The following is a 16,553-nucleotide window of genomic DNA, read 5'->3' on the forward strand; positions in this document are numbered from 1 at the left end:
ATGGGGTGGGGAGGGAGGTGGGAGGGGGGATCGGGATGGGGAACACATGTAAATCCATGGCTGATTCATGTCAATGTATGACAAAAACCACTACAATATTGTAAAGTAATTAGCCTCCAACTAATAAAAATAAATGGAAAAAAAAATTGGTAAAAGATGGGAATGTATGTCACTGAAAATATATATACATATACAAATGGCTAATAAGCACACAAACGCTTGTATGTGAATGTTCATACTGGCATTATTCATAATAGACCAAAAGCAGAAGCAACCCAAATATCTATCAACTAATGGATGGATAAAATATGCTTTGTCCATACAATAGAATGTTATTCCTCTGTGAAACAGGAACAGTCTTCTGATTCATGTTACAGTATGTGTTAACATTAAAAACATGCTTGGACTTCCCAGGTGGTGCAGTGGGTAAGAGTCTGCCTGCCAATGCAGAGGACATGGGTTCGATCCCTGGTCCAGGAAGATTCCACATGCTTTGGAGCAACTAAGCCTGTGTGCTACAACTGCTGAAAACTGTGTGCCCTGGGGCCTGCAATGAAGAGTAGCCCCCACTATCCGCAACTAGAGAAAGCCCGCATGCACCAATGAAAACCCAGTGCAGCCATAAATAAATAATTTAAATTATTAAAAACAAAGCATTATGCTTAAGCCAGTCATGAAAGGCTACATACTGTATGGTTCCATATTTGTAGAATGTCCAGAATAGATAAATCATACTATAGAGACAGAAAATAGATTATTTGTTGCCTGATACCAGAGGTAGGTAGAGGGATTTCCTGCAGATGAGCACAAAAGATCTTGAGGTGATGGAAATGTCCTGAAAGTGGACGATGATGATGGTGGTTATCCAAGTCAATAATTTGATAAAAATCTTTTGAATTCTACTTTTCAAACAGGTACATTTTGTGGTAAAGTACACCTTAAAAAATAAGATGAAGTGCCCATAGGGTGTGTGGAAAGCACTTACCATCATTTATACATCAGGTAGAGACTTTGATTTAGCCTTGAGGTGAATGTTGAATGATGGATCTTTGAAGTAATAGAATTAAAAATTACTGAAGGGGATTTAAAAAGTCAGTAGGATGCAATGTGTATTTACACCCTACACCAAACTCCCATCATAGGTAAGGTTGATGATTTCTTAAAACTCAGTAAGAATAAATAAAAGCAATAACAAGAAGCTATTAAATGAATAGAAGATAACAACCAGATTTAGAAGATATTTACAGTTTATAAAACAAAGGATTAGTGTGCAAACTATAGAAATGCTTCCTGCAAATCTATCGTAAGACAACCACTCCAGTATGGAAATGGACAAGATATATAAGCGGGTCATTACTGAAGGAAGAAAACTGAATAAATAATAAACATTTAAAAATTCTTAAGGAGTGATGTCAGCAAGATAGCAGAATAGGAAGCACTAGTCTTGTTCCCCGACAGAAGCACTAACTTAATAGTAGTGTATGATCCAAAGAGCCTTTATAAGAAATTCAGAAATCAATTATGAAGTACCCCTGGCAAGCTCAAAACCAAGCATAGCCATATTGAAACATGTAAGAAAACCATTTCACATCAACCACAGTAGCCCCTCTGCTAAACTTTTCAGGCTTGGGGGGATTGGAAGGAAAAATCTAGCTTGAAGCTTCTCCCTTGGGAAAGAAAGAATGGAATGTGTCCAGTATTCTAACTTCTGGGGGACTACCTGAGGAACTGCCATCTGTCTTTCCTAACTCTGACCACTGACAGGAAATCAGCCTACTTTTAATGGCTGGAGACCAAGGAGAGTTAAGCAGTGCTCAGCTGCTTCTTGTAGCAACAGAGAACTGGCCGTGCACAGACAGAGGCTGGCTCAGGTTAGGACGAAGTACCCCGCTCACAACTTCTCTTTTAGGATGGGGGCTAGGGAGAAGAATAGAACGTACATACAGTGTTTCACCTTTTAAGGGGGTTACCTTGGAGATGAGTTTCTGTGTCCCCTGACTTGAGGCAGTAAGTGAAGGAGCATTCCTTGGATGCCTGAGGGGCTGCAGAGAACAAAAGAGTTTCGTGGCTTGTCCTATCATCAGAGAGCCTGTGGTACCACAGATAAACACTAGAGGGAGAAAGAGATAAGAAACCCTTGAAAAAGAAACTCAGCGCTCTCTAATTGGGAAATTATGTGCACAGACATAGAGAAGATGCAGCCCCAGAAAATGTTTGAAGGCCCCCCAGGTTCCCTAGACAGATTGATTAAAAATCTTGCCCTGTACAGAACCAGTCCATAAAGACCAGGAGAGGAGACTCTTCAAATTCAAAAAGCACAACAAAAAAATAATAAGGCACACGAAGAAACAGGAAAACATGGCCCAATCAGAGGAATAAAAGGAATCTCTGCAAACCTACCTTAAAGAAATGGAAGTCTACAAGTTAGCTGATTATTCAAAATGACCGTTCTAAAAAAACTTCAACACACTGCAATAGAATACAGATAAACAACTAAACAAAATCCAAAAAATGATGCATGAACAAAATGGGACTGTCAGCAAAGAGAACAGAAGTTATTGAAGAACAACCAAACAGATATTCTGCAGCTGAAGAATATAGTGATTGAATTGAGAAATTCACTAAAATGGTTCAACAGTTAAGACTTGATCAAGCTACTGGAAGACATGTTTTTTGAAATTATTAAATTAGGAAAGTGTAAAGAAAAATGAATACAGAAAAGTTAAGCCTAAGAACTAACGGGACACCATGAAGTGGACCAGTTATACACACTGTGAGAGTGCCAGAAGAAGAAAGGAAAAAGCAAAGAGCTTGTCAAATCTGAGGAAGGAACTGGACGTCCAAGTTAAAGACCTCAACCTAGGATGAACTGAAAAGGCCCATCCGAGAAATGTTGTAATCAAACTGTCAAAAGGCAAAGACAGGAGGTTGGAGGGGCAAAAAAGCCAAAGAAAGAGAATATGGACAACAGCAAGAAAAAACAACTCATCACATTCAAGGAAACTCACATAAGGTTTATTAGTACATTATTCTATAGAAACATTAAGTCCAGAAGGGAGTGGGATGATATATTCAAAGTGCTAAAAGTAAAAACCTACCAACTGAGATGATTATATTCTGCCAACTGTCCTTGGCATGAAGGAGAAATTAAGACCTTCCCAGATGAACAAAAGCTGAAGGAGTTCATCACCACTAAACTTCCTATAAGAATTGTTAAAGGGAGTTTTTCAAGTTGAAAACAAAAGAACTCTAGACAGCAACACAGATCATCCCAACATATAAAATTGTCTGGTAAAGTAAATATATAAACAAGTACAAAATCATGTAATACTGTAATGGTGGTACATAATTAAACTTAAAATATAAAAATCATTAAAAAATGGTAACTGTAAAACCATGTTAATGGATAAAAAATATTGCAAGATGTAACTTATGATATCAAAAACATAAAGCACAGTGAGGAGATACAAAGAAGTAAACATTTTTTTTTCCTACAACTGAACTTTTCAGTTTAAAATAGTGTGTATACACACACACAGACACACACACACACTGTAATACTACTCAGCCACAAAAAAAGAGCAAAGTTTTGCCACTTACAACAATATGAATGGACCTGGAGGGTATTGTGCTAAGTGAAATAAGTCAGACAGAGAAATACAAATACTTGTATGATGTCACTTATATGTGGAAAAATAATAAGACAAACTAGTAGGTATAACAAAAAGGAAACAGACTCACAGATATAGAGAACAAACTAGTAGTTACTAGTGAGGAGAAGGAAGATGGGGAGAGGCAAGCTAAGGGTAGGGATTAAGAGGTACTAGCTGTTATGTATCTGAGAAGGCAATGGCACCCCACTGCAATACTCTTGCCTGGAAAATCCCATGGACAGAGGAGCCTGGTAGGCTGCAGTCCATGGGGTCGCTAAGAGTCGGACACAACTGAGCGACTTCACTTTCACTTTTCACTTTCATGCATTGGAGAAGGAAATGGCAGCCCACTCCAGTGTCCTTGCCTGGAGAATCCCAAGGACGGGGGAGCCTGGTGGGCTGCTGTCTATGGGGTTGCACAGAGTCGGACATGACTGAAGCAACTTAGCAGCAGCAGCTATTATGTATAAAATAAATGAGCTACAACTTAGAGGGGTAGGATGGGGTGGGAGGGAGGTTCATGAGCTAGAGGATATGTATATACTTATGGTGGATTCACACTGTTGTATGACAGAAGCCAACCCACATTGTAAAACAATTATCCTCTATTTAAAAATAAAATTTTAAAAAGCTGTAAGGATATATTATACAACACAGGGAATATAGCCAATATTTTATAATAACTATAAATGGAGTATAACTTTTAAAAATCATGTACACCTGAAACTTATATGATACTATACATCAGCTATATCCCAATTTAAGAAAAGTTAAAACAATAAAAAAATAAATTGCTGTAACCGTAAGATAGTTAATGTTATCCCCATGGTAACAACACAGAGAATACCTATAGAAGTTGCATAGAGGAAAATGGGAAGGGAATCAATGACAAAATGAAGAAATAGCTGAAGAACCAAAGAGATTCATGACACAAAATGGCAAGGGGATTTTCTTTATTTGAGGAGGCACTATTAGCTTTTGAGGCACAGGACCCAAATGTAGAATGGAATATGATGGCTATAGCAGTCAATCAGAATGCAGCCCAGTGTATTCTGTTATTCTGTGTCTACCAAAAATTTTTTTTCAACTATACAAAGGAAGGCAGCAAGTGGGAAGAAGGAGGACAGAATAACCACAAGACAGACAGAAAATGGTGAAATGACCTAGTACATCCTTCTCTACTAGTACAGTAAGTCCCCTACTTGTGAATGAGTTCTGTTCTGAGAGTGTGTTCATAAATCCAGTTTGTTCCTAAGGCCAAGAGAGTTAGCCTAGTTAGCCAACTAACACTATAATAGGTTTATAATATGTTTCATACAAGTAATACATAAAAACCAAACACAAAATATAAAGGAAACATTTTTAATCTTATAGTAGAGTACCTTGAAAAGTACAGTAGTACAGTACAATAGCTGGTATACAGGGGCTGGCATTGAGTAAACAGGCGAGAAGAGTTACTGACTGGATGAGGGAGAGGAGGCTGGGAGATGGTAGAGGTAAAAGATCATCAGCAGGAGGAGATGGAGGGCAAGCTGCCATTTCACTCATGCCAGACACTGAGGCACAGCTTCTGGTTCCTTGCTGGGTTCAATTCTATCTACCCTGCTGAAAAAATGATCCAATGATGTCTAGGTAGCAGCTCTTTTTTTCTCATCCCAGATGACACAGAATAACATGGAATACACTGGGCTGCATTCTGATCGCCTGCTATAGCCATCATGTTCCATTCTACATTTGGGTCCTCTGCCTCAAAAGCCAAAGGTGCCTCCTCAAATAAAGACAATCCCCTTGCCATTTTGTGTCGTGAACCTCTTTGGTTCTTCAGTTATTTCTTCATTTTGTCTCTCTTCATCCTTTCTCTGGTCCTCCAGTTCCATCTGGTCTTCATTAGTAAGCTCCTCGTGTTGCACAACAATAGCACTCTACAGCAAAGTACGCAAAAGAACAACCCCTTGTAAAGGACACATGAATGTGACAATTTATGCCAGGCATGTGAACTAACGTGATTAAACATGTGAATGCAATTCATATCTTCAAATATTCACAACTTGAAAGTTCATATGTAGGGGGACTTACTTAATTACTTTAAATCTAAATGCATTAAACTCTCCAATCAAAAAACATAGAGTGACTAAATGGCTAAAAAAATAAGGCCAACTATATGCTGTCTATAGGAAACTCATTTTAGATGTAAGGATATATATAAAAGCTGAAAGTGAAAGGGTGAAAAAAGATATTCCATGCAAATGGTAGCCACGAGAGAGCAGGGGTGGCCATACTTTTATTAGACAAAGTCAAAAACTGTTTCAAGAAACAAAGAAGGACATTATATAATGGTAGAGGGGATTAGTTCTCTCAGAAGATAAAACATTTTTAAATATATATGCACCTAACAGTAGAGCACCAAAATATATGAAGCAAAAATTGATTGAAGGGAAAACTAGAAAGTAGCACAGGAATAATAATAGGAAATTTCAGTGCCCCATTTTCAGTAATGTATAGATCAACCAGTCCAAAGGTCAATAAAGAAACAGAGGATTTGAAAAACATCAAAGATGAATAGGACCTCATAGTTATATTTAGAACACTTTATAATAGCAGAATGTACATTCTTCTCAAGCACACACAGAAATTCTCCAGGATAGATCATATATCAGGCCACAAAACAAGTTCTAACAAATTTAAGATTGAAATCTTACCAAATATCTTTTCTAACCATGACAGTACAAAACTAAAAATCAATAATAGGAAAATTGGGAAATTCACAAATATGTGCAAATTAAACAATATACTATTGAACAATTAATATATCAGAGAAGACATCACAAGGGAAATTGGAGAATATCTTGAAACAAATGAGAACAAAAACACAGTGTACCAAAAATTATAAGATGCAGGAAAAGCAGTACTAAGAGGGAAGTATATACTGATAAATTCCTTTGTTGAAAAAGAAGAGATACCTCAAATCAGTAATCTAACTTTATACCTCAAGGAGCTAGTAAAAGAACGTACTAAACCCAAGGGTTCAGAAAGAATGAAAAAAATAAAGATTATAATAGAGATAAACTAGAGAATAGAAAAGCAACAGAAAAAAGGTTTGGTTTTTTTAAAGATCAACAAAATTAGCTAGACTGACAAAAACAGAATATTCAAATAATAAATACCAGAAATGAAAGAGGAGATGTTACAACTTATGCCATAAAAATAGTAAGGATCATAAGACAGATTATAGACCTTTATATACCAACAAATTGAATAACCTAGAGGAAATAGATAAATTTTTATTGACATACTGAATTATAAATTTAAAAATCTGAATAAATCTATACTAGTAAGGAGATAGAATTAGTAATCAAAATCCTCCCCAACAAGGAGAAGTCTTGGACCAGATAACTTCACTGGAGAATGCTACTAAATATTTTAAAAAGAATTAATACTAATCTTTCTCAAACTCTTTAAAAAAATTAAAGAGACACTGCCTGTGCTAACAGAATGTCCCCTAGACACTGACACATCTATACATTCCTTATTTGCTCTCTAGAATGATATTTTCTATGAGGGTTTTTTTTTTTTTCCTTTTTAGAAAGAATTCTAGACTTCAACAGAAATTTCTTGTGGATATTTTTCTGAAAGTATTGAAATTTTAGAGAGATTCTGTCTCTTGGGTTAGGTTCAGTTATTCTTACCAGAAAGCTAAATTTAAAAAGGAATTTTATACCCAACATACTTTTTGAGTCTCTTTATGAGTTTTGAAAATCCTGCTTTTAAGACCTAAAACCAGGAAGTTTGGTTCTACCACCAGAAAAGAACCTAGGTCCCTGAAAGCTTGTGTGAGACTCAGAACTCTTAAGTCTATAATTCTGTAGTAAATTCAGCCAGTGTGTTCTCTTATCTTGAGTAGAAACTGATTTTGTGAAATCAGGTAGTGGAATGGCATCATGATATTTGATAGAGCTGCCAAACATGCTGGAGCCATTATAGTTGTTACTGTCATAAGTTATTTATAATAATTAAAATATGTATCATAATAATATGTAAGTTTTTACTACTATATGTCTAAAATTATCTGTGTATTTTTAAGATTTAAAAATAAAAAAATTTGAATTTGAATATAGCATTGTGGGCAAACTACTTTCTGGTACATTTGAATCCAGATATTCACTCCTATTATTTATGAAACTTGAGTTTTATCATTACTTTCCTTCTGCTAATATGGCTTCAAATGTTAAAGCAACCAAAGACTCTTAACTCATATCCCTTATAAACAGTGCTATACTGCTTTTTTCTGGGGTTTGTTTTTTTATAGAGGGTTTCTATACTTTCTTCTTGCCACTTGAATGTTTAAAGTTCATTTCAAAACAATTCTAAAGACTATAGAAAATACAGAAATTAATAACTTCAGTGCATAAATTGTCAGTGGAACAAAAGGAAAAAAATAGGAAAACCTATTTGGAATTTCCTTTTGCATTATTTTTAGAGGTCTGATAAATGATCTTGTCATAGTGCTTTAAATAGAGTTTCACTTGCCACCAACTAAAATCAACAATCTAATGACAGAATGTTTAAAATCTCTCTTGTTCTTTGCTATAAACTGTCTAGAAGGAGCAACATTCTGGACTTTCTGAGCATCATCAGTTTAGCTTGTATTTCTGTGGTTTGCTGCAGATGGTTTGGAAAGTGCAGTACAGCCACATGGGAAGGATATCTCTAGCAGTGTATGGTTACCATTGATTCTTCTGCAGTTGAATTCTTGTGCAAAAATCGTTTGGAAGTGCTGCTCTGGCAATCAGTCAAGACCTAATGCTTAATATAATCCAGTCTGGAAAATATTGCATAAGTCTGGTTGAAGTTAAATCTCCACACTCCAGTAAAAGAAGGCTGTGAGCACTTTGGAAGATTATCATTTGGTCTGTCTGCATTTTGGTAGAATCAAGAGCTACCTCAGTTTATCTGAGATGTTAGAATTTTTCAGGAAAATTATCTTGGACTTTTTCCAGCCTAATTAGGAGATATAATCTGCAGCCTGTAAGTGTCAGTTCTTGATAAATGCTCTTGATGCTGAGGTCATCTTTTTTACCCACTTAGTGACCAGTCATAGTCTCTGACTCGCCTTCTTTTTTTTTTTTTAAGATAATGAGAGAAAAGTTGTACTTATAGGTCTTTTAGAGAAGAGAACTGATTGGTCAAGGCTATAGAGACAAGATCATCATGTGCTCCTCCTGTATTTCAGAATTCTGGATTTATTATGAGTGCATGTAATGCTCAGGCATATTTTGCAATTTCTCAAACTTTCATAGAGCCTTTATTCTGTGCAAAATATTCTGCTAGATGCTGTGCAAAATATACACACAAAAAAAGCAGCCTACATCACACACAAACACAACAGCTTTCTCTTCTCTATCTCACTCAGTAAACTCATATATTCCAAGAATTTAAGGTATTTACAACTCAAGGTAAATATGTCTTTTTGTTAACAACTTAGATTATAGACTCAAAAACACACAAATTAATTTTAGGTCTAAAACAACCTGGATGGTGAGTTAGATAAAGATGATAGAGCTCTGTGGAAGATAAATGCTATTGAGAGACCTCAGCCATTTAGAAAAGTGGTAAAGAACAAGAAGTGAATTTTAGAATGGGTGAATATTTAAGGAGAAAAGACAAACTGTTCACAATGAGAAGATATCATTGTGTTATTGTTGTTCAGTTGGAAAATCATCTCTGATTGTTGGCAACTCCATGGACTGCATCATGCCAGACTCCTCTATCCTCTGCTATCTCCTAGAGTTTGCTCAAATTCATTTCCATTGAGTCAATGATGCTATCTCATCATCTGCTGCCCCTTTCTCCTTTTCTCTTCAATTTTCACAGCATTGGGGTCTTTTCCAGTGAGTCGGCTCTTTGAATCAGGTGGCCAAAGTATTGGAGCTTCAGCTTTAGCATCAGTTCTTCCAATGCATATTCAGAATTGATTCCCTTAAGGATTAACTGGTTTGATCTCCTTGATCTCCAGCACAGTTCGAAAGCATCAATTCTTCAGTGCTCAGCCTTATTTATAATCTAGCTCTCACATCTGTATATGACTACTGGAAAAACCATAGCTTTGATTAAATGGACCTTTGTTGGCAATGTGATGTCTCTGCTTTTTAATACACTATCTAGGTTAATCATAGTTTTTCTTCCAAGGAACAAGTGCCTTTTAATTTCTTGGCTGCAGTCACCATCTGCAGTGATTTTAGAGCCCAAGAAAATCTGCCATTGTTTCCACTTTTCCCCAATCCATTTGCCATGAAGTGATGGGAGTGGATGCCATGATCTTAGTTTTTTGAATGTTGAGTTTTAAGCCAGCTTTTTCACTCTCCTCTTTCACCCTCATCAAGAGGCTCTTTAGTTCCTCTTTGCTTTCTGCCATTAGAGTAGTGTCATCTGCATATCTGAGGTTGTTGATAATTCTCTTGGCAATCTTGATTCCAGTTTGTGATTCATCCAGCCTGGTATTTTGCATGACGTATTCTACATAGAAGTTAAATAAGCAAGGTGACAGTATGTAATCTTCTCATACTTTACCAATTTTGAACCAGTCTGTTATTCCATGTCTAGTTCTAAATGTTGCTTCTTGACTTGCATATAGGTTTCTCAGAAGGTAAAGTAAGGTGGTCTGGTATTTCCATTTCTTTAAGGATTTTCCACAGTTTGTTGTGATTCACACAGTCAAAGGCTTTAGTATAGTCAATAAAGCAGAAGTGGATGTTTTTCTGGAACTCCCTTGCTTTCTCCATGATCCAGCAAATGTTGATAATTCGATCTCTTGTTCTTCTGCCTCTTTGAAACCAAGCTTGTATATCTGGAAGTTTTTGATCATGTACTGCTGAAGCCTAGCTTGAAGGATTTTGAACATAACCTTGTTTGCATGTGAAATGAGCAATTGGCCATGATTGTATAATGGTTAGTACTCTGTGTTGTGAAATGAGCAAAATTGTACAGTAGTTTGAACATTCTTTGGCATTGCCTTTTTGGGATTGGAATGAATATTGGCCTTTTCCAGTCCTGTTGCCATTCCTGAGTTTTCCAAATTTGCTGACATTATCTAGTGCAGCACATTAACAGCATCGTCTTTTATGGTTTTAAGTAGCTCAGCTAGAATTCCATTGCTTCCACTAGCTTTGTTTGTGGTAATGCTTCATAAGACCCTCTTGACTTCACACACCAGGATGTCTGGCTGTAGGTGAGTGACCACACCATCGTGATTATCTAGGTCATTAAGATCATTTTGCACAGTTCTTCTGTATATTCTTACCACCTCTTCTTCATCTCTTTTGCATCTATTAGGTCTTTACTGTTTCTGTCCTTTATTGAACCCATCCTTGTATGAAATATTCCTTTGATATCTCCCAGTATTCTTGAATAGATATCTAATCATTCTCATTCTATTGTTTTCCTCTATTTCTTTGCATTGTTTATTTAATAAGGCCTTTTTATCTCCCCTTGCTGTTCTTTAGACCTCTGCATTCAGTTGGATATATCTTTCCCCTTTTAAGCTCTTGCCTTTCACTTCTCTTCTTTCCTCAGCTGTTTGTAAAGTCTCCTCAGACAACCATTTTGTCTTCTTACATTTCTTTATCTTTGGGATATTTTGGTCACCACCCCTTGCACAGTGTTACAAACCTCCATCCACAGTTCTTCAGGCACTCTGTCTACCGAGTCTCATCTTTCGAATCTGTGCATCACCTCCACTGTTAATCATAACGGATTTGATTTTAGGTCATACATGAATGGCCTAGTGGTTTTCCCTACTTTTTTCAATTTCAGTCTGGATCTTACAATAAGGAGCTCATGATCTGAGCCACAGTGAGCTCCAGGTCTCATTTTTGCTGACTGTATAGAGCTCCTTCATCTTTGGCTGCAAAGGACATAATCAATCTGATTTCAGTATTGACCATCTAGTGACATCTGGGTGTGGAGTCATCTCTTGGGTTGTTGGAAAACGGTGCTTACTATGACCAGGGTGTTCTCTTGACGAAACTGTTAGCCTTTGCCCTGCTTCATTTTGTACTCCAAGGTCAAACTTATCTAGTATTCCCAGTATCTCTTGACTTTTGCATTCCAGTCCCCTGTGATGAAAAGGGCATCTTTTTTTGGTGTTAGATCCAGACCTTTTAGGTTTATAGAACCAGTGAACTTCAGCTTCTTAAGTATCAGTGGTGGGGGCATAGAATTGGACTACTATGATGTTGAATGGTTTGCCTTGGAAACGAACTGAGATCCTTCTGTCATTTTTGAGATTGCACCCAAGTACTGCATTTCAGACTCTTTTGTTGACTTTTTTTTTTTTTTAATCATTGTGTAGTTAGACAAAAAATCGTCTCTATGAGAATTTTGCTGTTATCAAGTAAATAATACAGCTAAACTAATAATTTATAATAAATTAATAACAATGTAAACCTTACATGCAATTATATCATATTTCCTAAGAGTATTCAGATTATTGCTAGAGATTGATATCTAATTCTAGGGACTTCTATTAAATAGTAGAGCAGTGTTTCTCAAACTTTAGTGTGCAGAAGATTACCCTGGAAAAATGTAAACAGATTCCTTGGCCTCACTTCTAGGGATGCTGCTGCTGATGATTTCTAGACCTGTACTTTGAGTACCTCTAATGTAGAAAACTTGGAAAAATCCTGAAGATTAATGTGCATAACCTATGATGAGTAGGTTTAGCCAGAAGATTAACATGAAAGTGTAATGTAAAAAAATGAAATCAAGTGATGAACTAAGCACCTGAATGCCGTAGCATTTACTTTATATTCCCAACTTCTGTAATTTTAACAATTAAATACATAATACCATGAGAACAAGAGGGGGCTTCTGATGACCCACAAATTATGAGAAAGGCTTAAAGTGGTATGTAGTGGCATATTTTTAAGGTAAATATCACATCCCAACAAGCTTGTAAGAGCATTTTTTTTAGGGTGGATTCAAGAAATAGGAGGGTAGATGGCAGCCAACCAGATAGTAGTACTCGTTCAGTTCAGTTCAGTTCAGTCGCTCAGTCGTGTCCGACTCTTTGCGACCCCATGAATCACAGCACGCCAGGCCTCCCTGTCCATCAAAAACTCCTGGAGTTTACTCAAACTCATGCCCATCGAGTCGGTGATGCCATCCAGCCATCTCATCCTCTGTCATCCCTTTCTCCTCCTGCCCCCAATCCCTCCCAGCAGAGTACTTGTTAGTACTGCAGTAATAGCAGCCAGCTGGCTAGTTCCTCATCCACTCCTCCTCCTCATCCAGTAGCCCCAGAATAGAGACAATGGTGTCATGTTTCCAACAAATAGGAGGGAGATGAGCCTTTGAAGGAGAATAGGTATCAAATGGCTATCAACTCCCAGCAGTTTGGGGGGTGCTCTAATGCCCAGAATGCAATTTATTGGCAACCCCAGCCAGCACCACATCCCTGACCCGGCCCCCTAGCACTGGAGGTGAACTACCCTAAACAGAGCATTCATGGAGAGGCTAATGTGGAATCCCAAATTCCAGAAAGAACAAGCGAAAATCACCAATATTCATGAAAAATTGACACCATAAGGAAAAATGAGCCAAATGTAACAAACAAAATGCAAATATACCAGTATATACATTTACAAGAATAAGTGATTGGATATTTTAATAAAAAAGAAATAATAATCTTATTATTCCTTAATTAGCCTAAAGGAAATCAACTCTGAATATTCATTGGAAGGATTGATGCTGAAACTGAAGCTCCAATACTTTGGTCTCCTTATGCGAAAAGCCAACTAATTGGAAAAGACCCTGATGCTGGGAAAGATTGAGGGCAGGGGGAGACGGGTGCGATAGAGAATGAGGTGGTTGGATGCCGTCACCAACTCAATGGACGTGAGTTTGAACAAACTCTGGGAGACAGTGAAGGACGGGGAAGCCTAGCATGCTGTAGTCCATGGAATCGCAAAGAGGTGGACTTGACTGAGCAACTGAAAAACAACAATTAATTATCTAAAGAAGAGAAACTATTAAATCCTTGAAATAGGAATTTTTTTTTTTCTCTAAAGAGGAGACATTTGGGGGTGGGGAGGGAGTGGCAGGAGTCAATAAATAAGCTGAACAGGAGATAAAGCTAAATAACAAACAATGACTCCAAAGATGGAGCTGAGTAGTTCTGCTAGGATATAATACAAAAGGACAAAGAAATCAAAAGTAAGAAAAGCTTATTTTTTGTTTTTAACTTTTTGATACAGAGATCAGGGTAATGCTAATCTGTGTATCAAATTTGATATCATTTTGATTCAGCTTTCAGGGTAATGCTTGACCAGTAATTTGTGGATAATGTTGCAATAAATATGTACAACTAAATATAAGAATCCACTGTCTTCTTTCAAACTGTATAGGAAAGAGATTTGTAAACATATAAAAGAGTGCCACTCTTCTCACTAAATATTTTTTTGTTTTGTAAAATATTGTTTAACAAAAAATGTTATTCATGTTAACATCAAATGGATTCGTTTTTCATACTTTTAGCTAGTTAATAAATATTTTAGGTGTCTTTGTTTTAATTGCAAATGTGATGAATATCAGTAGTTATAACCTCAGAAATGAAAGAAATAATTCAAAGAAATTCAAATCAAAAAAATAATACAAAGAAATAATTAAATTCTTTCAGCATGAAGATTTTATATGCCTTTAACTGTGTGTGGCCCTAAGATTTGGGTGCTTATTTCTCATTTTATTTATTCCATAGGATGTCTCCTGAACGAGTAAGGTCCCTGTCGCGAATCTGTATCCCACTTGTTACTTTGCCGGATTTTGGACCACTGGTAGAGGCTCTGCTCACCTACCATGGACATGAACCTCAGGAAGTACTCTGGCCTGAGTTCTTTGATGCTGTGAATGAGGCTTTTTTGCTGTAAGTGATGACCCTTTACTTCATCATCCAATTCTGTTTTCCTTTTTTTAGAATACTTCAGTTTTGGTCTCAGTATACTGTATATTCCTAAAAATTACTGAAGATCTCAATGAACTTTTTAAAAAATGTGGGTTCTATCTGTCAATATTAACCATACTTGAAATTAAAACAAAAATTTTTTTAATATTTATCATTTCCTTTTAAAATAACAATAAATTGATTAAATATTAATACAAATAGCATATTTTTTAACAAAAAACTGACCTTTTCCAAGAAAAAAAAATTGTCCACCAAGAATGACATTGTTTTTACATTTTTGCAAACTTCTTTATTTTTGACTTAAAAGATGACAGCTAGGTTCTCACAGTATTTCTGTATTCAGTCTAATGCAGTTTGTTTTTGGTTGAAGTATAAGAAAATCCCCTTCACATAGACATGCACTTGGAAAAAGGACTAGTATATTTTAATAGCCATCTCAGATTGTGGATATTTGAGGTGAATACCTCACCAAAAGTTGAAAATGGTGGGGTTTTTTAAAGGTTAGTTGCAATGTGGATTCTGAAATTATGTAAATGAGCTTTTCATACTATTACATTAAAACCCATTGGTCTGTCTTGCACTTTAAATGGATTTTTTAGTTTCATGCATGGTTTGTTTGGAAAATATTGGTTCATTAAGTTATGCAGATCTTCCAAACATTGACATATTTTCATTTTATACTATCAAAATTACATTCATTCACAACTAGTCTTATCAGGAATGTCTTTTAAGTGTTGAGAAGCTATAAAGCTCACATTGGTGAGTGCAAATTTTCCAAGATTCTAATTCCTGCTTAAAAACTCAAATTTATCATTGGTTACAATGCTGTCAGTTGTTTTCCTTAGTATGCTAAGGTCACTTCTGTAATTTTGAAAAAGTATGTGCCAAATATTCAAGTCTGAATAACCTTTGTTTGTCCACCAGTCATTTTTCTCAAGTAAGTTTATAAAAAAAAGTGGCTAGTTGATCTTGCAGCTCAGCAAGTTACACAAGTGCTTTTCCTTTAGACAGTCATCATTTTTTGGTATATAGCAGAAATGCTTTATGCATACTTTTCACCACACAGAATTTTTTTTAAGTTCAAAGTGTCCTCAAGGGTAAAATTAATAAAATTAATATTTTATATTAATACTTGCTGTGAAATGCGCTTTTATGTGAAACTGGCAGTATTGTTACTGTCTGTAGCGTCAGAGTGTACAGCAACCGCTGTCGCTGCTCTGATTTGTGTTGGGTACAACGTTACTTGCTTTTTGTACTATGAATGCAAATGTCAACTCAGTTGTTCTAGGAAAACCACGAGATACAAAATAGTTATTCAACACTCCAAGTATTTCTGTACCATATGTGTGTATTCATAAGTTCATCTAAAAAAAACTCCTGTTCTTAGTTAGTGCTAATACCAGGTGAACAGAAGCAACACAGCTAGTTCAGTCATATCTAGAGATTCAATTTTAAGGCAGAAGTACAGTTCTGTTGATGAAATATTAAATCAAATACACATTTGAATTATTTAATTCCTTTTTTTAAAGATTCTGAATGATTGGTCTTAAGTTAGTGCTGCAATTAACTAGCACTATGATAGAGTTTGAGAATATCCTGTTAGACACAGGAAGATACATTTAAAATTTAGCACAATACTTTGAACTAGTTGTCCTACTCTCATGAGTCAGAGAAATCTCTGGTGTTTTGATTATATCTTTTCCCCATGAAACAGCTGTGAAATGAAAGGAGAAATCTTTTAATTCTCTTTTGTAAAGCAAATAATCCAGTTTTAATATAAGAAAATTTAAATAAAATTTATTTTTGAATAAAATATTATTGAAGTTTAAAATAAATAAAAATGTTTTATTTATATAAAAGATTTAATTATGTAAAGCATATATCTAAAATAATTTGGATACAATTTAGGAAATTTTTTAAAAGACGTTTGGGTTTATTACTAAATA

At 35.9% G+C, this 16,553-nt stretch overlaps 1 protein-coding gene across 8 annotated transcripts in view; it reads left to right on the forward strand.

Moving 5' to 3' along the window:
• Positions 1–16,553, forward strand: part of FANCC (FA complementation group C) — a 309,507-nt gene that overhangs the window by 214,119 nt on the left and 78,835 nt on the right. For all 8 annotated transcript variants that reach the window (XM_061163684.1, XM_061163682.1, XM_061163683.1 and 5 more), the window contains one exon: positions 14,404–14,568. In XM_061163684.1, the coding sequence (XP_061019667.1) occupies positions 14,404–14,568 (165 nt within the window). The remainder of the gene's footprint in view (positions 1–14,403; positions 14,569–16,553) is intronic.

Source organism: Dama dama, chromosome 16 (assembly GCF_033118175.1).
Source record: "Dama dama isolate Ldn47 chromosome 16, ASM3311817v1, whole genome shotgun sequence".
Classification (NCBI taxonomy): Eukaryota; Metazoa; Chordata; class Mammalia; order Artiodactyla; family Cervidae; genus Dama; species Dama dama.